Source organism: Papio anubis, chromosome 6 (genome assembly GCF_008728515.1).
Source record: "Papio anubis isolate 15944 chromosome 6, Panubis1.0, whole genome shotgun sequence".
Classification (NCBI taxonomy): Eukaryota; Metazoa; Chordata; class Mammalia; order Primates; family Cercopithecidae; genus Papio; species Papio anubis.
The window spans coordinates 70,344,684-70,368,763 of record NC_044981.1 but is presented as its reverse complement, the minus strand read 5'-3'; the positions used below and the strand labels follow the sequence as shown (position 1 = coordinate 70,368,763).

The following is a 24,080-nucleotide window of genomic DNA, read 5'->3' as shown; positions in this document are numbered from 1 at the left end:
AGACCAGCCTGGGCAACATCCTGGGAACCCCCGTCTCTATTTAAATTAAAAAAATTTTTAATTTTGTGGATTACAACCATTTAAAAAACTAAACTAAAATAAGCTTAAATATATCAAAACGCTGCTTACCTAGCGAGGATAAATGCTGTTTTGTCAATCTGTTGTTTCAAGTTTTTTATGTGTGGATTGGGTCACCTTGTAACAGTGACTTACCTTTATGGGTCACGGTTGAAAACATTTCCGGTGCAGTGGCTGACTGTAATCCCAGCACTTTGTAAAGCCGAGGCTGGAAGTTCACTTGAAACCAGAAGCCAAGAGTTCAAGAGCAGCCTGGGCAACACGGCTTCACCTCGTCTCTATTTAAAAAGAAAAAAAAAAAAAGTTTCCAACGCACTGAGATGCTAAGAACCCGAGGTGTGTGTCCGGTAGGGGCGGGAGCAAAGTGGGCGTTTGGAAAAAGTCCCACGCCTGGAAAGGAATACACGGTCCGGCACATTGACTGCTTCAAGGCACGCTCCCACGGTTCAGAAGGCCGATTGGCTAAAACTGGGAAAGTCCCGCCCACAACGCTCGCTGGCCAATGGCTGTGTGAAAGCGGGGCGAAGTGGGCGGGATAGGGAAGTGGGCGGGAGGGCTAGCCTCGCGCGGGCTCCTTAAGTAGCGGCTGCGTGGCTTCCCTGGCACGCTAGTCTTACGACGGCACGGTGAAGTGGTGCAGAGTCGGACGGCAACGACGTCGGACGCGCTCCTTCTTGGAAGAATGTCCCACCACGGAGGAACTCCCAAGGCCTCTACATGGGTCGTTGCTAGTCGGCGAAGCTCGACAGTGCCCCGAGCACTAGAGAGGAGGCCGGTGGAGGAGTTGAATCGAAGAGGTCCTGAGGGATATAGTGTCGGCAGAGGTAGCCGCTGGAGAGGCCCCTGTAGGCCCCCGGAGGCCGTGGCCGCTGGTCACGAGGAACCGCCGCTTTGTTTTGCTTTGAAGAACCACTTTGTCGGCGCGGTGATCGGTGAGAATGGGTGTGGCTGGCAGGGCAGGATAGGTGGGGCCAGGGGCGGAGCCTGGGCGAAGGCATTCCCTCCCCACTGCCTCACCTCCAATCAGCTGCCACCTAATGAGGTTCAGGTCTCTCCCAGAGCTATTTGTAAAACCTGGGGATAGAGTATAATTTAATCTGACCGGGCGCGGTGGCTCACGCCTGTAATCCCAGCACGTTGGGAGGCCGAGGCGGGCGGATCACCCGAGGTCAGGAGGTCGAGACCAGCCTGGCCAACATGGCGAAATCCCCGTCTTTACTTAAAAAAAATAAATAAATAAAAGCTGGGCTTGGTGGCGCGCCCAGATACTCCGGAGGCTGAGGCACGAGAATCGCTTGAACCCGGCGGCTGAGGTTGGCAGTGAGCTGAGATCGCACCACTGCACTCCAGCCTGGGTGACAGAGCAAGACTCCTCCTCAATTAAAAAAAAAAAAGTAATTCACCTTTTGGTGTTTATACAGACAATGTATTTGGGAGAGCAACTCCTAGAAGACTTACAAAATCTTAGGGCTGAAGAGGGATGCTTAGAACAGGCCTTTTAACAGACAGCTAACCCCAGAATGAAAAACAAAACTTAATCAGTCTTTCTATGAGTACCATTTAGAGCCAGGAATCAAAGAAAAGCTGTAAGATCATTTATAGGGCTGCCTAGAGCAGTTGTACCTTGCTTTTAGTTTCCTTAATTTTTAAAAAGTTAAAAAAAGAAAAAACTTTTTCTTACATCTTGTGTGTTAACATTCAATTCTGCATTTTTTAATTTTTTTTTTTTACTTTTGATTTTTTTTTTTTTTTTTTTTGAGACAGCTCTGTGGCCCTGGCTGGAGTGCAGTGTGGTGTGATCTCGGCTCACTACAACCTCTACCTCCTGGGCTCAAGCGATTCTCACACCTCAGCCTCCCTAGTAGCTGAAATTATAGACGTGCGCCACCATGCCCAGCTAATTTTTGTGTTTTTAGTAAAGATGAGTTTTCACATTACCCAGGATGGTCTCGAACTGTGGATCCACCCACCTCAGCCTCTCAAAATGCTGGGATTACAGACGTAAGCCACCGTGCCCTGCCCATTTCTGAATTTTTTTTGAAAAGCATTTAAAAATGATTAGAATGATTGCCCCATTGATTGCCATTAAGTCCGAGTATAAATTGCCACATTTTACCTATTAGGTATATTTTACCATTTTTAAAACCTGAGAAAAATGAACAGATGGAGTCTGCTATAAAATAGTACATTATAAGACTAATTGCTATACTACCCAGAGATTCATTGGCCTTTCAGAAGGCTTGGGCTGCAGATCTGAAGAATGATGCTCCACTAAAGAAAGCCACTAGGTTTGCAATAAAAATCACTGAAGTTAGCACTTAGCAGATGAAAGGGCACTGTGCTACTGAGCACTCACTTGATGTTGGATCTGGATCCAACTTTTTTATTGTAAAAAATGAAATACCCTCTTTTAAATGTATATCACAATACTAACAATAAGCACAATCTTGTATCCCAGATCTCTGGAACTTGCATGACTAAAACTGTATACTCCTTGAACAGCTCCCCATTTTTTTCCTACTCCATCCCAGGGAACCACCATTTACATTGTTTCTGAGTTAGATTACTTTAGATAATCCATATAAGTAGAATCATGCACTAATTGTCTTTGTAATTGGCTCATTTCTCTAAGAATAATATTCTCCAGCCTTATCCATTTTGTAGCACGAGACAGGATTTTCTTCCTTACTAAGGCTGAGTGGTATTCCATTATTAAGTATATACCTTACTTTATCTGTTAATCAGTCTATGATAAATGGGTGGCTTCCACCTTTTGACTTGAGTAGTGTTATTATGAAAATGGGAGTGCAATATATCTTTGAGACTCTGCTTTAAATTATTTTGGATGTATACCCCAAGTGAGACTGCTGGATCATATGTTAATCCTATTTTTAATTTTTTAGGAAATCTATACTGTTTTCCATAGTGGCAGCACCATTTTACAATCCCACCAACAGTACACAGGGGTTCCAATTTCTCCACATTCTTACCAACACGTGTTTTCTGTTTTTGGTAATGGTCATCCTACCAGATGTGAGGTGACAATCATTTTGTGGTTTTGATTTGCGTGGACCTGATTAGTGATGTTGAACATCTCATGCCTGTTGGCCATTTGTATGTCATTGGAGAAATGTCTATTCAACTGTTTGCCAATTTTTGAAAACTTGTTGAGTTGTATGAAAGAGTTCCAATTTCTGCATCCTCTCCACTAATTTGGACCCAATTAGGTTTTGTGCAAGCTGATACAGAATCTATAGTCTCCACCTCTCTGGGTAAGAGTCTCCTAAAACCCACCAAAATTTGGAATAGAACCTCTTCCCTCTTTCCAAACAAAAAATGATTGTTGAACCCTAGGAGCATTTTGGGGGAAGAACTAGAGAATGTTTGTTGAGGAAAATGGGTAAATTTTCAACTTACTAATTTCAACTTATAATAATAACATATTCCTTTATTTTTAAAAACAGGTCGTGGTGGGTCAAAAATAAAGAATATACAAAGTACAACAAACACCACAATCCAAGTAAGCCATCTGTGTTCTTCGGCCCTTAAGAGAGCATCATGCATTTCTAAGGGAGCACCTAACTCTACGTTTCTTTTTAAGACAGCTTCATTCTGTCTCCCAAGCTGGAGTGCAGTGACGTGATAACAAGTCACTACAACCTCTGCCTCCCGGGTTCAAGCAATTCTCCTGCTTCAGCCTCCCGAGTAGCTGGGATTACAGGCTCCCACCACCAAGCCCAGCTAATTTTTTAATTTTATTTTTTATTTTTAGTAGAGATGGGGTTTTACGATGTTGGCCAGGCTGCTCTCAACTCCTGGCCTCAAGTGATCCACCTGCCTTGGCCTCCCAAAGTGTTGGGATTACAGGCATGAGCCACCGCACCAGGCCTTAACTCTTAATTTCTGCCGAGTTATTAACATACTGTGGTAGATTAGATAAATTGCCAAAGCTCTTCATACTCCTGATTCTCAAGAAGCCACCTGAATTTTAAGCTGTTCCAGGTGTAGGTTTTGGGACTCTTGGAGGTAAAAATCTTTTTTTTTTTTTTTTTTGAGACAGAGTCTCGCTCTGTCGCCCAGGCTGGAGTGCGGTGGCACGATCTTGGCTCACGGCAACTTCCGCCTCCCAGGTTCAAGCAATTCTCCTGCCTCAACCTCTGGAGTAGCTGGAATTACAGGCATGCGCCACCACGCCTGGCTAATTTTTGTATTTTTCGTAGAGATGGGGTTTCACCATGTTGGCCAGGCTGGTCTCGAGCGCAGGACCTCAGGTGATCCGCCCACTTCTGCCTCCCAGAGTGCTGGGATTACAGGCATGAGCCACCAGGCCCAGCCAGAGGTAAAAATCTTTAGAGATAATCTGCATAAGAATGAGATCACTGGAATATTCATCATGTCCAAAATGTCTTCCAGAGAAAACCCCTTTCCTCAAACTTTGGCTAGCTCTTAAATTCTCAATCTTAGTGAATGGTGGCAACATTCACTGAGTTTACAAGTCTGTAATCTGACTATCCATATTGGTATTTCTTTATTCTCATTCACCGCTAGGTCTTGACTATTTCTTGTACTTCTCAAGGGGAATGTCATCATTTGCCTTCTCGCCAACTTTATGTCCGGCTTCCATTTGTATCCTCTAATCATTCTCCACTGTGGTCAGAACAATAATTTTATTTTTTTATATTTTTTTGGGATGAAGTCTTGCTCTGTTGCCCAGGCTGAAGTGCACTGGTGCGATCTTAGCTCCAGTGCGATCTTAGCTGCAACCACTGCCTCCCGGATTCAAAAGATTCTCCTGCCTCAGCTTCCAGAGTAGCTGGGATTACAGGTGCCCGCCAGCTCACCTGGCTAATTTTTGTACTTTCAGTAGAGACAGGGTTTCACCATGTTGGCCAGGCTGGTCTAAAACTCCTGACCTCAAATAATCCACCCTCCTCAGCCTCACAAAGTGCTGGGATTACAGGTGTTAGCCACCGCGTTTGGCTAGAACAATCATTTTAAAACACAAATTATTTGTGTCCCTTTCCTATGTAAAAGCCTTTCATAGTATCTCAGGCCTGTAAGTCTAGACTCCTTAAAATTGTTGACTTGATCTGGCCTGTTCACTCTTTCCATTGTCCTTTCCCCTAATTCCTTGAGTACTCCACCCACTTCCTGACACACCCTACTACCATAGCTTTTTGCTCAGTCTGAGGCCCCCATTCTGTGTAGCTGTCCCTTTCCATAGCATCCCATAATGGCCTCGTTTCAGCACTCATACAGAGTTGTAGTGCATGTAAATACTGTAGATGATAAACATTGTTTGAATTACCAACTGAAGACAAAATTTGGTGTATATTGTGTTTTAGATAAACATTGAATCCATTAGGGTATTTGAAATTACGGATGTTTATAGGTGTTACTTGTAGATTCTATTCATAAGATGTATCATTCTTGTAAATGTAAACCCTTAACGGTATACATGAGTTAAGTATAGAATCCCATCAAGTTAAAAATTTACCTAAGTGGCCAGGCGCGGTGGCTCAAGCCTGTAATCCCAGCACTTTGGGAGGCCGAGACGGGCGGATCACGAGGTCAGGAGATCGAGACCATCCTGGCTAACACGGTGAAACCCCGTCTCTACTAAAAAATACAAAAACTAGCCGGGCGAGGTGGCGGGCGCCTGTAGTCCCAGCTACTCGGGAGGCTGAGGCAGGAGAATGGCGTAAACCTGGGAGGCACAGCTTACAGTGAGCTGAGATCCGGCCACTGCACTCCAGCCTGGGCGACAGAGTGAGACTCCATCTCAAAAAAAAAAAAAAAAAAAAAATTTACCTAAGTAACCTGGCAGTTCAATAAACTGTCTATATAGCACATAGATTATGTCATTTCTGCCCTACCATTCTGTAAAATTAGCAAAATAAATACCATTTTATAGGTTGGAGACCTCAGAATCAAAATAATATTACCTGTCAGGTTGATGCCTTAATTATTTCTCTACACTATTTGCTGAGTTTATTCCCTGGCTATCCAGTTTTAAATGTTCAGGTTGTCCTGCCCCTCTCCATCTGACCAGGAGGTAAATCCCAGAGTAAATATAAATAGTATTCCTCTCTAACTAGAAATTTAGACCTTGATTGCTAGTAACACTATATTTACTTTATACTGTAATGGTTTTTGAAGTTGAGTGATTGTTGGAAGGGGTTAGGGGCTTAGGGAACTTTTTTTTTTAGGGAACTTTTAAGTCTCACCTTAGTAAGTCTCACTTTTAAGTCTCACTGTTTTTCCCCTTGTACCTAGATAATACAAGAACAACCAGAATCATTAGTCAAAATTTTTGGCAGCAAGGCAATGCAAACGAAAGCAAAAGCAGTGATAGATAATTTTGTTAAAAAGCTAGAAGAAAATTACAATTCAGAATGTGGAGTTGGTAAGTAATTTTCTCCCACTGAAGCCCTTTAAAATGTTTAATTTCATTCAGTGTTATAAGCCATTATACCTGATTTCCTTTTCTGATTCAAAGCATTAGGCTGCCATAAATGTAGTCTTAATGATTTTTTACTGTGAATGAAAGCCCAGAATATTTTTCCTCAGATTAAAATACCAAATCTCTATGTTCATGCCTAGCAATTTTACTTTTAGCCACAGGTAAGTGAAAATGAAATAACCCTTTATTTTTATTTATTTATTTTTTGTCTTTGTATTAATCTAGTTCTCGCAAGCAGTGAAATAATCCTTTAATACATACACTTTCGTGTTAGTGGGTAGAGTAAGGATTGGTCCCAGGATCCTAACCCTAGTCCTGTCTTCAGATTCATGGCTGACATTGAAAATGGCTTAAATATTTGGTTATTTTAAAAATCTCAGATCTGTTTAGAATAGAGAAAAAATTCCTGAATCATACCTCGATGCAGTGTAAAGTAGAATAGAGACACTTGGGTTTAGAAGGCACCACTGCCTTTTAGTGTTTCTTGGGGAAAAAGACAAGGTCTAAGATTCTATTTTTGTAACTTTTATTTATTTCTTTTTCTTTTTCTTTTATTTTTAAAATTGTTTTGAGACAGGTTCTCACTGTGTTTTCCAGGCTGGAGTGCAGTGGTGTGATCATGGCTCATTATAACCTTGACCTCCTGGGCGGGAGTGATTCTCCCACCTCAGCCTCTCAAGTAGCTGGGACCACAGGTGTGTGCCACCACACCCAGCTAATTAAATTTTTTATAAAGTAGAGATGGGGTTTCACCACGTTGCCTAGGCTGGTCTTGAGGCCTGAGTTCAAGTGATTCTACCCGCCAGCCTCACAAAGTGCTGGTACTACAGGAGTGAGCTACAAAGCCTGGCTCTTCATCCATTCATCTGGGATAATATCTGCTTCCCCGGAGTATTATTGTAACGACTGAGTAATGGATATGACAATATTTTAGCAAACATTAGACTTGTGCTATTTTACGTACCTTCTCCAATAAAATTAAATTTTTGTAAGTTGTTGAACAAAATTAAAATTTTGTAAGTTGTTGAACGATAACAAATGACAAGATTATCATGTTAATGTAGTACAGAAACCCCAAATTTTATATTTTAAGTATTGTCTGGTTATTAAAAACAAAATAGAAAAAAACTAATCGATAAAAATATTTTTAACAGATACTGCATTCCAACCTTCTGTTGGAAAAGATCGAAGCACAGATAACAATGTTGTTGCAGGAGATCGGCCATTGATAGATTGGGATCAAATTAGAGAGGAAGGTTTGAAATGGCAAAAAACAAAGTGGGCAGGTCAGTGCTGCTTCCTAACATTTACATACACTGTTTCTGTTAACCGCAGTTTTTATCCTCTGTACAATGTCTGTGCTTTATTTTTAGTAAGGAAATGTATATGAAAATAGTAAAATCTAAAATGCTGCAATTAGTCCCTAGGTTATGATAGTTTCTATGTTGTCAGCTGTCATTTATGCTATAAGGGAAATATTAAACCTATTTATAGTCTGTCAGCGGTAACTCACTGCAAAAGGCTAATAATAAAATGGGAAAAAATCAGTCCCAGTGGGAAAATAGGAAGGGAGTAAACATGCAAACCGTAAGTTAACGTTGTTGCTATGATTGAGTAGAAATAGATCTTGGAGTATCCTGGTTGACAAGAGCAAAAAAAAAAAAGGGAAAGCCATTAAATGATAAGAAGCATTACAGTTCTTGGCAGAGTTTTGTTTGTTTGTTTGTTTAATTTTGTTTTAGATTTTTATTTTTCAATTTAAAGATGAGGTCTCACTATCCTGCCCAGGTTAGTCTCAAACTCCTGGCTTCAAGTGATCCTCTCCTCACCCTCCCAAAGTGTTGGGATAACAGATGTCAGGCATTGTGCCCAGCCTTGTTTGAATTTTATTTTGTTTTATTTTTTGAGACAGAGTTTTGCTCTGTCACCCAGGCTGAAGTACAGTGGCGCAATCTCAGATCACCACAACCTCCATCTCCCAGGCTCAAGTGATTCCTATGCCTCAGCCTCCCGAGTACCTGGCATTACACGTGTGTGCCAGCATGCCCAGCTGATTTTTATATTTTTAGTAGATACGGGTTTTCGTCATGTTGGCCAAGCTGGTCTCAAACCCCTGGCCTCAAGTGATCCACCTGCCTTGGCCTCCCAAAGTGCTGGGATTACAGGCGTGAGCCACCCCGCCCAGCCCTTTTGTTTGAATTTAAATGAGATTTCTCATGTGGAACATTATATGTGGGGGATAATGCTTCATTATTCAAGCGCTGGCCTTGGCTCTCGGGAGGAGGCAGCAGTAGGACATCTTTTATTTAAAATGTAAAAGCATGAATATGTTACAAAAATATTGACAGTTATTGCTACTGTGTTGGTCAGGACCTCTGCATGTTAAGTTTCCTGTGCTGCCTAAACAGTATGTGTTGAGAAGATTTAGGATCAGGGACCAGGGAAAGGATTTAAGTTTGGAAGAGGTATAATAGGCTTTTAAGAAATGTAGCTAGGCCGGGTGCGGCAGCTCATGCCTGTAATCCCAGCACTTTGGGAGGCTGAGGCTGGTGGATCACCTGAGGTCAGGAGTTCAAGACCAGCTTGGGCAACATGGTGAAACCCCATCTCCACTAAAAATACAAAAATTAGCTGGGCATGGTGGCGCATGCCTGTAATCCCAGCTACTTGGGAGGCTGAGGCAGGAGAATCGCTTGACCCCCAGAGGTGGAGGTAGCATTGAGCCAAGATTGAGTCATTGCCCTCCAGCCTGAGTGACAGAGTGAGACTCCATCTCAAAAAGAAAAAAAAAGAAAAGAAATGTAGCTTAAGAGAATAGACCAAGGATATAAATGTAATTCCTAAAAAAGTAATTGGATGGACCTTCAAAGAAAAGATAACCAAACTATTATTGTGAGAGTATATTTATCCATTGTGGTGGTTGATGCCTTACAAAGCATGCTTCATTTTAATTTTTATTAAATTTTTTTTGAGGGTTTCACTCTGTTGCCTAGGCTAGAGTGCAGTGGCAAAATCACAGTTCATTGCAACCTCCATCTCTCAGGCTCAAGTGATCCTCCCACCTCAGCCTCTCTAGTAGTTGGGACTACAGGCACATACTACCATGCCAGGCTAATTTTTTTTTTTTTTAGATGGAGTTTCACTGTTGTTGCCTAGGCTGGAGTGCAGTGTGCAGTCTCGGCACACTGCAACCTCTGCCTCCTGGGTTCAAGTGATTCTTCTGCCTCAGGCTCCTGAATAGCCAGGATTACAGGCGTCCGCCGCCATGCTCGGCTCATTTTTTGTATTTTTAGTAGAGATGGGGTTTCACTATGTTGGTCAGGCTGGTCTCGAACTCCTGACTTCAGGTGATCCACCTGCTTCAGCCTCCCAAAGTGCTAGGATTACAGGCATGAGCCACCGCGCCCAGTTCCTTTTTTTTTTTTTTTTTTTTGAGATGGAGTTTCACTCTTGTTGCCCTGGCTGGAGTGCAATGGCGCAGTCTCAGCTCACTGCACCCTCCGCCTCCCTGAGTAGCTGGGGTTATAGGCATGCGCCACTGTGCCGGGAGAATTTGTGTGTGTGTGTGTGTGTGTGTGTGTGTGTTTTTGTTTTTTGTTTTTTGTTTTTAGTGGAGACGGGTTTCACCATGTTGGTCAAGCTGGTCTCAAACTCCTGACCTCAGGTGATCCGCCTGCCTCAACCTCCCGAAGTGCCGAGATTACAGGTGTTAGCCACTGTGCTTGGCTGCCAGGCTAATCTTTAAAAATTTTCATAGAGACAGGGTGTCACTATTTTGCCCAGGCTCAAGTGATCCTCCCATGCCAGCCTCCCAAGTGCGGGGATTACAGGTGTAAGCTACTGTGCCTAACCTCCAGAAAGGGAGATCTTTTCGATGGGAGCAAGCCTCGTTGGCAAAGTGTAGAACTATCAAATGGTATGCATGGTAAAAAAAAATATATTGTAGTATGATTTCTGTAGCTTTGACTAAGTATTAATGATGCTGTAAAATTTATCAAAGTGTGGATTTTCATCTTTGTCCCAGATTTACCACCAATTAAGAAAAACTTTTATAAAGAGTCCACTGCCACAAGTGCCATGTCAAAAGTACAAGCAGATAGTTGGAGGTAGGTAGTTTTATTACCTAGTTGTGTAAGTATTTGTATAGTTACGTTATTGGTATTAACACTTTGGGCAAATGTGAAAAGATATTTGAAGACTATGCCTTCAATATTCAAATGAAAATGTGTCAACTTATGTGATATTTTAGAACATTGTTTTCTAGTAAAACTTCCTGCAGTGTTGGAAAATAGTCCATATTTGTGTCTAATGGAGTTGACTGGCACTTAAAGTATGGCTGGTGTAATTGAGCAAATGAATGTTCATATTAAACTGAAATAGCCGTGTGTGGCTAGTCCCTACTATATTGGACAGCAATTTTAGAGAATTATTGCTCTAATAGTTGAGTTGAAAAAAAAAAGATCTAATCTTGTTAATTTCTTAAACTCTTCAGTCCTTATTACCTGAAATTAGAAGGTTTTAATTGTAGTGGTTTTTCTTACTATTAAAGTCTGATAAAACTAAGAGATTCATGGAATAGCAGAATGGTTAAGGTGAGGAGCAGGGTAACTTACTGTATGATCACCTGTCAAATTGAGAATACTTTCTAACACATAAGATTGTTAAGGATGCATTAATGAAATATGTGTGGAACATCGTAGGCCCTCAGCGTTTGCCAAATCTGGTTTTAATTTATGAAGCATGATTTTCAGGCTCCTCATCTTTGATCCATGAAATCTTCATTGACCTACTAATGTATAATGTTTTTAACCTTCCCATTGCAACTATTCTCAGATAAGAGACAGATGGACTCTTGCTTCTATTTCTTTATGCATTTCATTATAACTTCCCTCACAGTTTCATTTTAATCAATTGCAGTTGAATTTCTAGATAAGACCAGAACTGATTTTGGAGAATGTCTTGATTGGGGAGTAAAGTGAGGAAAACCACTGACGTTTTTTATTCTTTGAAGGAAAGAAAATTTTAATATAACGTGGGATGACTTGAAAGATGGGGAGAAACGAACCATCCCCAATCCTACCTGCACATTTGATGACGCCTTTCAATGTTATCCTGAGGTTATGAAAAACATTAAAAAGGCAGGTTTTCAAAAGCCAACACCTATTCAGGTATGCTTGCATTAATTACAATATTTCACTCAGCATTTCTCTTTGAAACCAGTGATATCTGATTGTTAGAAGACACGAGGGAGCAACTGTCTCTTTGCAATCCCCCAGCACCTTCTCCCTAGAGTTCAAAAAATCTTTATTGAAAGAAGTTTGGAGCTGGGAAAGAAGGAACAGTTGGCAAAAAATATGTACTTTTTTTTTTTTTGAGACAGAGTTTTGCTCTTTTTGCCCAGGCTGGAATGCAGTGGTACAGTCTTGGCTCACCACAACCTCTATCTCCTGCGTTCAAGCAATTCTCCTGCCTCAGCTTCCCTAGTAACTGCGATTACAGACACGTGCCACCACACCCAGCTAATTTTTGTGTTTTTAGTAAAGACGGGGTGTCTCTATGTTGATCAGGCTGGTCTCGAACTCCCGACCTCAGGAGATCCGCCCGCCTCAGCCTCCCAAAGTGCTGGGATTACAGGCATGTGCTCCTGCGCCCAGCAAAAGATGTACTTTTTGTGTTAATGTTTATCATTCCGTTTCAGTCACAGGCATGGCCCATTGTGTTGCAAGGAATAGATCTTATAGGAGTAGCCCAGACTGGAACAGGAAAGACATTGTGTTATTTAATGCCTGGATTTATTCATCTGGACCTTCAACCCACGTAAGAATTCCTATGGCTGGTTTCTTCTTATAGAGGTTTGATAGATTTAGATATCAAAAATATAATTACAATTTCTTTACTTATTGCTTGATCCAAAGGTAATGCCTACCTGCAGAGAAAATGCAAGGAATTAGACACTTAGATTGTGCTGGTGAAAGTATAAATTGGCAAAACATTTTTAGGAGGCAATAAGTAATATTTACCAAAAGCCTCAGTAGTGAAACAGTGGAAACTGTTTAAACTATGTCCAATACACTTATCTATTCCATGATAAAATATTTGACATTTTAAATGTTAATGAAAAGACTGTCTTAAACAAAAGGCTGGTATTGGGAAGTTGGGTTTTAGGGTGTATGGCTTTTTTAAATTTCCCTACTTTATGGTAAATATGTATTGCTTTTATAATAAGAAAAAGTATATAGAAACTAACACTGATCTCTCAGTAAAGCAATCTTTTTTTTTTTTTTTTTTTTGAGACAGAGGCTCGCTCTGTCGCCCAGGCTGGAGTGCAGTGGCCGGATCTCAGCTCACTGCAAGCTTCGCCTCCCGGGTTCACGCCATTCTCCTGCCTCAGCCTCCCGAGTAGCTGGGACTACAGGCGCCCGCCACCTCGCTCGGCTAGTTTTTTATGTATTTTTAGTAGAGACGGGGTTTCACCGTGTTCGCCAGGATGGTCTCGATCTCCTGACCTTGTGATCTGCCCGTCTCGGCCTCCCAAAGTGCTGGGATTACAGGCTTGAGCCACCGCGCCCGGCCTGTAAAGCAATCTTAAATCTGAGAAAATAATAATACATTTTCTTATGGGGAATTTGGCATATTATATATAATATTAGTCATTTTTTAGGTACGTAGATCATAATTAGCAAAGTCTGTAATATATAGAGACATTCTTTTTTTTTTTTTTTTTTGAGACGGAGTCTCTCGCCTTCAGGCTGGAGTGCAGTGGCGCAGATCTCGCTCACACTGCAAGCTCGGCCCCGGCTTACGCCCCATTCTCCTGCCTCAGCCTCCTAGTGAAGGCGCTGGGACCACAGGCTCACGCCACCTCCCCGGCCCCCAGCTAGTTTTTGTATTTTTAGTAGAGACGGGTTTCACCCTGTTCTCGCCAGGATGGTCTCGATCTCCTGACCTCGTGATCCACCCGTCTCGGCCTCCCAAAGTGCTGGGATTACAGGCTTGAGCCACCGCCCCTGGCCTGAGACTACTTTTAATCATATACCTTCTCACAAAAAGGCATAGTCTGACTATGTCTAACTGATACTCGTTGCTACAAATTTTTTTTTTTTTGAGTCAGAGTTTCACTCTTATTGCCCAGGCTGGAGTGCAGTGGTACGATCTTGGCTCACTGCAACCTCCACCTCCTGGGTTCAAGTGATTCTCCTGCCTCAGCCTCCTGAGTAGCTGGGATTACAAGCTTCTGCCACCATATCTGGCTAATTTTTTGTATTTTTAGTTGAGACAAGGTTTCACCATGTTGGGTAGGCTGGTCTCAAACTCGTGACCTCAGGTAATCCGACCGCCTTGGCCTCCCAAAGTGCTGGGATTATAGGCGTGAGCCACCACGCCTGGCTTGTTGCTACAAATCTTGATGGCACTGAATGAATGTACCGTGCATGTGAGACAAATAATTTAATATTAATCTGTTTTCTCTCCAAAGCCTTAAAGGTCAAAGGAATAGACCCGGCATGTTAGTTCTAACTCCCACTCGGGAATTAGCACTTCAAGTAGAAGGAGAATGTTGCAAATATTCATATAAAGGGCTTCGGAGGTAGGTGATTTTTTTTTCCCATTCCTTCACCAGTATCATATTTTAATCATTTGTGGCTTTATACATCTTCCCCATTATTTTTCACACATTCAGAGAATCCAAATGGCTCAACATGGGTCAGGCATTTAGCACTACTCTAATCAGTCAGAGCCTGGGTCAGGTGATGGTACAAATATTGCTCTTTAGGATACAACATTAGGGATTGATGGGTGTACGTAATTCTCAGAAAGGGGCAGATGCTCCTAAAGGTACCTGATAATTGATTTTTATCCCTTTTATTGAATTTTAAGTTGTGATGAGATATTCTGTGCCTAAACATTAACCTTTAGATTTTTTCTTTTTAAGTGTTTGTGTATATGGTGGTGGAAATAGAGATGAACAAATAGAAGAGCTTAGAAAAGGTGTAGATATCATAATTGCAACTCCCGGAAGATTGAATGATCTGCAAATGAATAACTTTGTCAATCTGAAGAATATAACCTACTTGGTAATCATGGAATAGGGGTTTGGGATGCTGGGTTCAAAAATAACTGAACTGGCCGGGCGTGGTGGGTCACACCTGTAATCCCAGCACTTTGGGAAGCTGCGGCAGGTGGATCACCCAAGGTCAGGAGTTCGAGACCAGCCTGACCAATATGATGAAACCCCGTCTCTACTAAAGATACAAAAATTAGCCGGGTGTGGTGGCATGCACCTGTAATCACAGCTTCTCTGGAGGCTGAGACAGGAGAATCACTTGAACCTGGGAGGCGGAGGTTGCAGTGAGCCGAGATCATGCCATTGCACTCCAGCCTGGGCAACAAGAGTGAAACTCCATCTCAAAATATAAAAAATGACTGAACTATTATTTTCTCCTCCCTCCACTTGAGCTTTTAATAGTTTTAATCAACTCCCAAGTGCTTGGGTATAAGTTTCTTTTAGAATGGCTGTCGATTTTATTTTATTTTTTATTTTTTTATTTTAGGACACAGTTTTGCTCTAGTTGCCCAGGCTGGAGTGCTGTGGCGTCATCTTGGCTCACTGCAACCTTCGCCTCCCAGGTTCAAGTGATTCTCCTGCCTCAGCCTTCCAAGTAGCTGGGACTACAGGCGCCCGCCACCACACCTGGCTAATTTTTTCTTTTTAGTAGAGACGAGGTTTAACCATGTTGGCCAAGCTGGTCTTAAACTCCTAACCTCAGGTGATCTGCCTGCCTCGGCCTCCCAAAGTGCTGGGATGACAGGCATGAGCCACCGCGCCCAGCTATGGCTGTTGATTTTATAATGGCTCTAGGAATATTTCCCATTCTCTTTAGCATGTTGAAAGAATTAAGACTTCTATTTGAAATTATCATGCATGTTTACTTTAAATTTTGAAAAATAGAGATAGGTACACAATAATTAAAATCTACTTGGATATTTTAGACACTTACATTTTGTTTAAGGAGATTTGGAAGCTATTGGAAAGCCAACAAAAATCAATGTAGACAACATACAATGACAAATTGCTTAGTATTCTGACCTCTGGAGAAATTAAAATTGTGGCTTAAGTAATAGGGGAAATGAGAAAAGCCTTTCTTAGTGTTCCATTAATAAAGAAAGAATATATGTCATTACCTGCCTCCCATATCTCATCTAGCCACATTCTTTTTTGTCAATGCAGGTTTTAGATGAAGCAGACAAGATGTTGGACATGGGATTTGAACCCCAGATAATGAAGATTTTGTTAGATGTGCGTCCAGATAGGCAGACGGTTATGACCAGGTAGGTATATGCCTAATTACTGTGTGCAAAATAGAAATCAGTGGAATAGAATCCCATTCTGTTTGGTTTTTCCCACAATATTTGAGCATTACTTGGAAGTATTGAAATCTTTAGATGAAAGATCTCATAACATTGGAAGTAGAACAGTGTAACAATAAGTACTTATTCATGACTATTGGGTTTCCTAAATTACAGATAGGGATTTCAACACAAACATTTACTTATCATAGTAAGGTCTCACTTTTGAATAAAGGGTTCACTTGTCTAAGCAGATAAACATTTGATTACTGAATACTTCTCACAATAAAACAGGAAGCAATGATTATTTGAATATAGAGTGATCTATAAAGAATGATATCTCCTAGACCTATATCCTTTTCTTTATTAGTATAAATAACAAAATTGGCCAGGCACACAGGCTCATGCCTATAATCCCAGCACTTTGGGAGGCCGAGGTGGGTGGATCACCTGAGGTCAGGAGTTTGAGGCCAGCCTGGCCAACATGGTGAAACCTCGTCTCTACTAAAAACACAAAAATTAGCCAGGCATAGTGATGCACGCCTGTAGTCCCAGCTACTTGCAAGACTGAGGCAGGAGGATCGTTTGAACCTGGGAGGTAGAGGTTGCAGTGAGCCGAGATCATGCCCCTGCACTCTAGTCTGGGCAACAAGAGTGAAAATCTGTCTCAAAAAAAAAAAAAAAGAATGACATATCCTGGGCTTATATCCTTTGTCTTTATTAGTATAAATAACATAAAATTAAAAAAATACGAAATCCTCTCACATAGTTTTATTACAAATAACCTTCCTATTTCAAGAAAAGTGAATTTATTTATTTATTTTGAGACAAAGTCTCGCTGACACCAGGCTGGAGTGCAGCAGTATGATCTTGGCTCACTGCAACCTCTGCCTCCTGGGTTCAAGCGATTCTCCTGTCTCAGCCTCCTGAGTAGCTGGGACTACAGGCACACATCACCATGCCCAGCTAATTATTGTATTTTTACCGATGGGGTTTCGCCATGTTGGGCCAGGCTGGTCTCAAACTCCTGACCTCAGGTGATCCACCTGTCTCAGCCTCCCAAAGTGCTGGGATTGCAAGCCTGAGCCACGATGCCTAACCCAAGAAAAGAGAACTTAGATTTTACTGAATTACTGTGAAGGTATAAAAAGTGGTCACTTTCATTATTTTATATATAGTTGAATGTAGATATTCTTTGATCAGTATATTTTGAAAGTTTGTTTTGTTTTTTGAGACAGGGTCTCACTCTGTCACCCAGGATGGAGTACAGTGGCACCATCTTGGCTCACTGCAGTCTCAACCTTCCCAGCTCAAGCAATTCTCCCACCTCAGCCTTCTGAGTAACTGGAACTACAGGTGCATGCCGCCACACCCAAGCGTGAACCTGGGAGGCGGAGCTTGCAAAGAGCTGAGACCGTGCCACTGCACTCCAGCCTGGGCGACAGAGTGAGACTCTATCTCAAAAAAAAAAAAATTGTTTTTATTTGGGTTAAGTATTTGGTATTGCCTGCTGACACTATGAAAAATCGGATTTTTTTTTTTTGTCGTTTATAAAGGCCAAGAGATAAAATTAACCTAATACTAATCCCTTTTAGTGCCTTTTTCTTTCTTTCTTTTTTTTTTTTTTCTTTTTTGAGACAGAGTTTCGCTCTGTCACCCAGGCTGGAGTGTAGTGGCATGATCTCTACTCACTGCAACCTCTGCTTCCCAGATTCAAGCGATTCTCCTGCCTCAGCCTCCCGAGTAGCTGGGATTATAGGCACACACCACCATGCCTGACTTATTTTTGTATTTATAGTAGGCACAGAGTTTCCCATGTTGACCAGGCTGGTCTCGAACTCCTGACCTCAAGTGATCCTCCTCTCCTCAGCCTCACAAAGTGCTGGGATTACAGGCGTGAGCCACCACACACGGCCTTACCTTTTCATAGATTATTATTTAGTTGAAGGTGTACAGATATCCTTTGGTTCATAAAAACCTATTATTTATTTATGAGACGGAGTTTCGCTTTTGTCGCGGTGGCTGGAGAACAATGGCATGATCTCGGCTCACTGCAACCTCTGCCTTCTGGGCTCAAGCCATTTTCCTGCCTCAGCCTCCGGAGCAGCTGGGATTATAGGTGCCCGCTATCACACCCTGCTAATTTTTGTATTTTCAGTAGAGACTGGGTTTCATCATGTTGGCCAGGCTAGTCTTGAACTCCTGACCTCAGGTGATCCACCTGCCTTGGCCTCCCAAAGTGCTGGGATTACAGGCGTGAGCCACTGGGCCCGGCCAAAAACCTATTTATTAAACATATTTGTTTCATCTACTAGCTTTACAGTAGTTGAGTAATCAGTGAATTAACTGTTAAATTTGCCTTACTTATTGAAAAAATAAGAAGTACTAAATTTGTCTTTCATGAGTAACTTAGTTCATAGCATGCTTAAGGAAACATAGTAATGTTTTTACAACAAAATTGTAATGTTTGTAACTTGTATTCCCAGTGCTACATGGCCTCATTCAGTTCATCGCCTCGCACAATCTTATTTGAAAGAACCAATGATTGTCTATGTTGGTACATTGGATCTAGTTGTAAGCTTTTTTTATTACTATTGTTTAACATTTCTTATGAAAATTCTGAAGATTTAGCTAATTTTGGTGTGCCTAGTCTGCCCACTTCCCAATTTTAGGGCAAATCACAGATGCATATAATTTTAATAGACCTACAATGCCATTATCTCATTTGAAATTTCAATAATTAGCTAATACCATCAACCTGTAGTTGAGGCCTATATATACATATATATATATATATATATATATATTTTTTTTTTTTTTTTTTGAGACAGAGTCTCACTCTGTTGCCCAGGCTGGAGTGCAGTGGGTTCAAGTGATTCTTATGCCTCAACCTCCTGAGTAGCTGGGATTACAAGTATGGCTACCACTCCCGGCTAAGTTTTGTATTTTAGTAGAGACGGGGTTTTGCCATGTTGGCCAGGCTGGTCTCAAACTCCTGACCTCAGGTGATCGCCCCCGTTGGCCTCCCAAAGTGCTGGGATTACAGGCGTGAACCACCGTGCCCAGCAAAGTCAGGGTTTATATTTTTCTGATACCTCATTTTAACCCTGTTAGAATCAGGGTCTAAACATAACTCTACGTATATACATAAATATAAGTCTGTTCCCTTGATGAAGTTAAGACTGAATATTGGGCTTATGTGTTGTCAGTGGGAACCCACCATTATAATATATAAAGTTCTCTCTCTGGCTTTTTGCTTAATCATTAATAAATGAAATTGGCCTTTCATTTAATCATTAGTAATAATGGGTCATTGCTTACACCCCTTATTTCATTAGGGATTTACACATGGTGATCCAGTAACATTTGTTTTATAAAATGATTACAGACATCACGCCACTGCACTTCAGCCCGGGCAACAGAGTGAGACTGTGTCTCAGAAATAAACAAATGAAATAAAGTGATTAGAGACAAATAGTTGGTCGAAGGAATGGTACCAATAGTATTTTGAGGTTAGGTGAAATCTAAGATACAAATCTTGAGTAGAAACAAGTAATTTTTTTAGGACGTCTGCCATTTTGCTTAGTGGTTTGTTAAACACATTAACCAATGAGAGAGAAGATGCATTTTGAGCTGATGTATGCGGTCTCCCCCTCAATCATGATGAACTTGATGAACTATGTTCTTTGAATCCTTTAGGCTGTAAGTTCAGTGAAGCAAAATATAATTGTAACCACCGAGGAAGAGAAATGGAGTCACATGCATACTTTTCTACAGAATATGTCATCCACAGACAAAGTCATTGTCTTCGTTTCTCGAAAAGCTGTGTAGGTATTTTTTCTTGTGTGTCCATTATAATTAATTAAATTGATTAGTTTAGGATCATTTCTATTTGTATACTAATTTGAAATGGGGGTGATACGTCTGTTATGTTACTTTAGATTTTTGCTAATAGAAGTAAAACTGGTGGTATTAGAATAAGCACCTAAGAATGCTGAGTTTATCTTTTACTTCAGTGCGGATCACTTATCAAGTGACCTAATACTTGGAAATATATCAATAGAGTCTCTGCATGGAGATAGAGAACAGAGAGATCGGGAGAAAGCATTAGAGAACTTTAAAACAGGTATGTTTATGTAATTAATATTTCATACATTTTAAAATTAGTGCAATACCTGTGCTTGGCTGAGTGACAGCATCTTTTCATGAAACCGTTTTATGTCTAAGATCTGTCCTCACCTTCTGTATCCTAAAACTACACTCATTAGAGCTCTAAACATTAATCTGCCTCTAAGCATTAAGTAAACAAAAAAGACTTTAAACCTGGATATCAAGGTATTAGTATGCAACAGAAAATATATCTGAAGTTATCTGAAAAATGTATCTTTCTGTCACGGTTCGAAGGGTTTAGGACCCATTTGCTGAACCATGGTATCTTGTAACTTGCCGGCAGTTACTTTTCCATTTTCACAAAGTAGGCATTTTAATGTAAACAGTAAGAAATGAAATTGATTAAATTAGTTAGGGCAAATATACTTTTTAGATCTCGGGTTGATTTATACCAGAATGGTTCAGTGTTCATTTGGTTTTACTTTTTAGGCAAAGTGAGAATACTAATTGCAACTGATCTAGCCTCTAGAGGACTTGATGTCCATGATGTTACACATGTCTATAATTTTGACTTTCCACGGAACATTGAAGAATATGTACACCGAATAGGGCGCACAGGAAGAGCAGGGTAAGTAAGCTTAGTCCACCCATGAAAGGCCAATTCTAGATTCTCGTTACTCCTCTCACAAACTTCTTGCCCAGAGAACCATTTTATTCTATTACCTATGATTTTTCAGCTACTTCCCAGATTGTACTCGGTACTTTGTTTATCCCTGTTCATTTGGCTTGTTCGGAGACTCAACCAGATTCAATCCATGATTAGCTTTTTATATCTGGTTCTATGTGTTTTATATCTAGTGTCACTACTGAGCTGTGTACCCAGTGGTTACTCTGAAGGTTACTGACAAATTGGTATGGATATGAGAAGACCTTTTTCCTCTAAAGAGAGCTACCATTGGGCCGGGCACGGTGGCTCACGCCTGTAATCCTAGCACTTTGGGAGGCCTAGGCAGGTGGATCACAAGGTCAGGAGATCGAGACCATCCTGGCTAACATGGTGAAACCCCGTCTCTACTAAAAATACAAAAAATTTACCCAGGCGTGGTGGTAGGCACCTGTAGTCCCAGCTACTCTGGAGGCTGAGGCAGGAGAATCACTTGAACCCGTGAGGCAGAGGTTGCAGTAAGCCGAGATGGCGCCACTGCACTCCAGCCTGGGTGACAGTGCAAGACTCCGGCTCAAAAAATAAATGAATTAAATAAATAAATAAATAAATAAATAAATAAAAGGGAGCTTCCATCATATACCGCCTTTGCTGTTTAAACCACAGCAGATTTAGATTCCAAATCTGTGTGACCCTAAATCTTCATACATTCCAGCTTCTGTGAAAAAGTTTTCATTTGTCTTATTCTGTATTAACTGAATAATGAATATATATTATAAATGAGATGACATGAGTTTTTTCCCCCACACTAAAGGAGGACTGGTGTTTCCATTACAACTTTGACTAGAAATGATTGGAGGGTTGCCTCTGAATTGATTAATATTCTGGAAAGAGCAAATCAGGTGAGACTATGCAATTCATTAGAAATCTACCTCTTACCAGTTTCTCAGTCAGTTATGTCAGGTCCTATGGCTTGCTATTTATCAGGAAACTTCAAATAAGTTTTCAACACGTTTGAGGGCTTTAGCATGGCAATGATAAGAAACTATGGGAGCATATAACTGGGAAACTTAACCTAATGGGGGTGAGCAATGAAAGCCCCACCGAGGAAGAAATCAGTAGAATGGAGGTAGGAGAGTTGTAGAAGATGGGGTAAATGTTCCAGCAGGGGGAACATATTCAGGCTCAGAGGTAAAAAAGAATATGTAGAAAATGCTACCATATAAAGGCACATTAAAAACACTTGGAAGCAGCTGAAGCAGCAAATTTTGTAGCCTGTAGATGGATGTAGGTTTTAATCGAGATACCTATTTCTGTTTAAAGGATGTCATGTAACCAGCTGTGTGATTATCTGAAATGGTTTGGATGCATTTTAGTGTTGTAGAAAAGAACTCAGAATCCTAATAACAACACATTGAATAATTTCAGAGTATTCCAGAGGAGCTTGTGTCAATGGCTGAGAGGTTTAAGGCACATCAACAGAAAAGGGAAATGGAAAGAAAAATGGAAAGACCTCAAGGAAGGCCCAAGAAGTTTCATTAATGTCTTCTGGACTAGTGTGGTAGAGGTAAAAGTTCAATAACACATGGACTTTAAAATGCCTGCTTACTTCAACTAGGTTTTGTTAATAATGTTTATTGCAATGAGCATTATCTCTAAGTCATTAACATAATAAATTAGGTGTTACTCGTATCTATTACTTAATCCTTCTGGGTATACATCAAAAAGAATGAAAGCCAGGTCTTTTTGTACTCATGTTTATAGCAGCACTATTCATAATAGTCAAAGGTATACAACCCAAGCATCCATCAGTGAATGAGTAGATAAACACAATGGAATATCATTCAGCCCTAGAAAGGAAGAAAACTCGGTCATATAGATGAACTTTGAGGACATTATGCTTGGAGAAATAAGCCAATTACAAGGACATACTATATTATCCCACTTGTAGGAGGTACTTAGAATAGTAAAATTCACAGTGACAGAAAGTAGAATGGTGGTTACTCCAAGGACTTGGGAAGTGGGTAGGGGGAATTGTTTGGTGGACATAGAGTTTTTCATGGCATGAAAGTTTTGGAGGCTGTACGCAGTGGCTCACACCTGTAATCCCAGCACTTCGGGAGGATGAGGCAGGTGGATCACTTGAGGTCAAGAGTTCGAGACCAACCTGGCCAACATGGAAAAACTCCATCTCTATTAAAAATACAAAAATTAGCCAGGCATGGTGGCACCCACCTGTAATCCCAGCTATACGAGAGGCTGAGGCAGGAGAATCGCTTGAATCTGGGAAGTGGAGTTTGCAGTGAGGTGAGATCGGGCCACTGCACTCCAGTCCAGCCTGGACAACAGAGCCGGACGCTGTCTCCAGTTTTGGAGATTAACTGCACAGCAATGAGTATACACTACAGAGCTGCACACTTAAAAATGGTTATGGTAAATTCGGGTATGTTTATTTCATCACAATTAAGCTTTTTAAAAACAATGTTGGAGTCAGCAATTTACATTTTGTTTCTATTTTTCAGAATTCAAGATTTTTTAGAAATATAATAAGACAGAAGTATTAGACATGCTGGCAGTATGAAGAGACCGGACTGATTTGACTGATTCTTAAAATAATAGTGTTTGAAAATGTAGAATTCAATGTTTTATACTTTCTTTAATAAAAACAGAAGTATTTAAACTTGGAAGTTGTTTCCTGGATTTTTATTAAGGAGTGTAGCATTAGAATGTTTTTCTTTTAATCTTTTTAACTGTCTCTTGTAATTTTGCTATATGTCATAAGGCCAGTCTTTCAGAATTTAATGTTCAGATTTTGTCATGGCAGTGAAAAAGATGTTTTCAAACAAAGAATCAGAACCTGAAAAAATACTGTTAACAATAAATGTTCATTTCTGTGATAAAACGACAAGTTGATAATTTGTCTTTCTTACAGTGTTTTAATTTTGTGTTTGCTAAATAATATTTTATTGGGGTATACTTTTCTTAAATTATCCTTTACCTACTTTGAAATGAAACAACAGTTTATCTTTTCATTTTAGCCTATGGCTTCATGCTAAAACCCTTGGAAAATCAAATTGCACTTCCCGTGAAATTTTCTTTGATCAAATTACCATTATCCTTCCCTTACAGTTTTACGTTATGTATTCCACCATAAATGAGGGTAACTTATATTAACTTTCAGAATTTATGAGTATATATTTGTGTATAATTAGTTTAAGCCTTCATCATGTGAATTTTCCATTACTATAATAATTGCTTGCTGTTATTAGTGATAAGGTTAAATAGAGAACCTAATAGAGGAAAGAAAGGTAAAAGCAGAAATGAATAAATTGGAAAACAGAGTTCAGTGAAAACCAACAGGAGGTTCTTTAGTAAAACCAATCAAATAAGTTTCTGGTAAGTCTGGGAGTGGGGAGTTAG

At 40.6% G+C, this 24,080-nt stretch overlaps 1 protein-coding gene across 2 annotated transcripts; it reads left to right on the top strand.

Annotated features, from left to right (window-relative positions):
* The first annotated feature begins 44 nt into the window (after window positions 1-44).
* Window positions 45-23,347, top strand: DDX43 (DEAD-box helicase 43). Of its 2 annotated transcripts, XM_009205529.3 has the most exons (17): window positions 45-1,010; window positions 3,543-3,598; window positions 6,355-6,484; window positions 7,696-7,827; window positions 10,566-10,647; window positions 11,553-11,709; window positions 12,240-12,358; window positions 14,016-14,126; window positions 14,472-14,613; window positions 15,768-15,868; window positions 18,373-18,460; window positions 19,586-19,713; window positions 19,903-20,012; window positions 20,486-20,624; window positions 21,475-21,562; window positions 22,089-22,227; window positions 23,183-23,347. In XM_009205529.3, the coding sequence occupies exons 1-16, from the start codon at window positions 761-763 to the stop codon at window positions 22,200-22,202; spliced, it is 1,947 nt and encodes a 648-aa protein (XP_009203793.1). In that variant the 5' UTR covers window positions 45-760; the 3' UTR covers window positions 22,203-22,227; window positions 23,183-23,347. The 2 variants fall into 2 exon arrangements, with proteins under 2 accessions (XP_009203793.1, NP_001162410.1); NM_001168939.1 differs by lacking the exon at window positions 23,183-23,347 and having other exon boundaries at window positions 761-1,010; window positions 22,089-22,202.
* The last annotated feature ends 733 nt before the right edge of the window (window positions 23,348-24,080 follow it).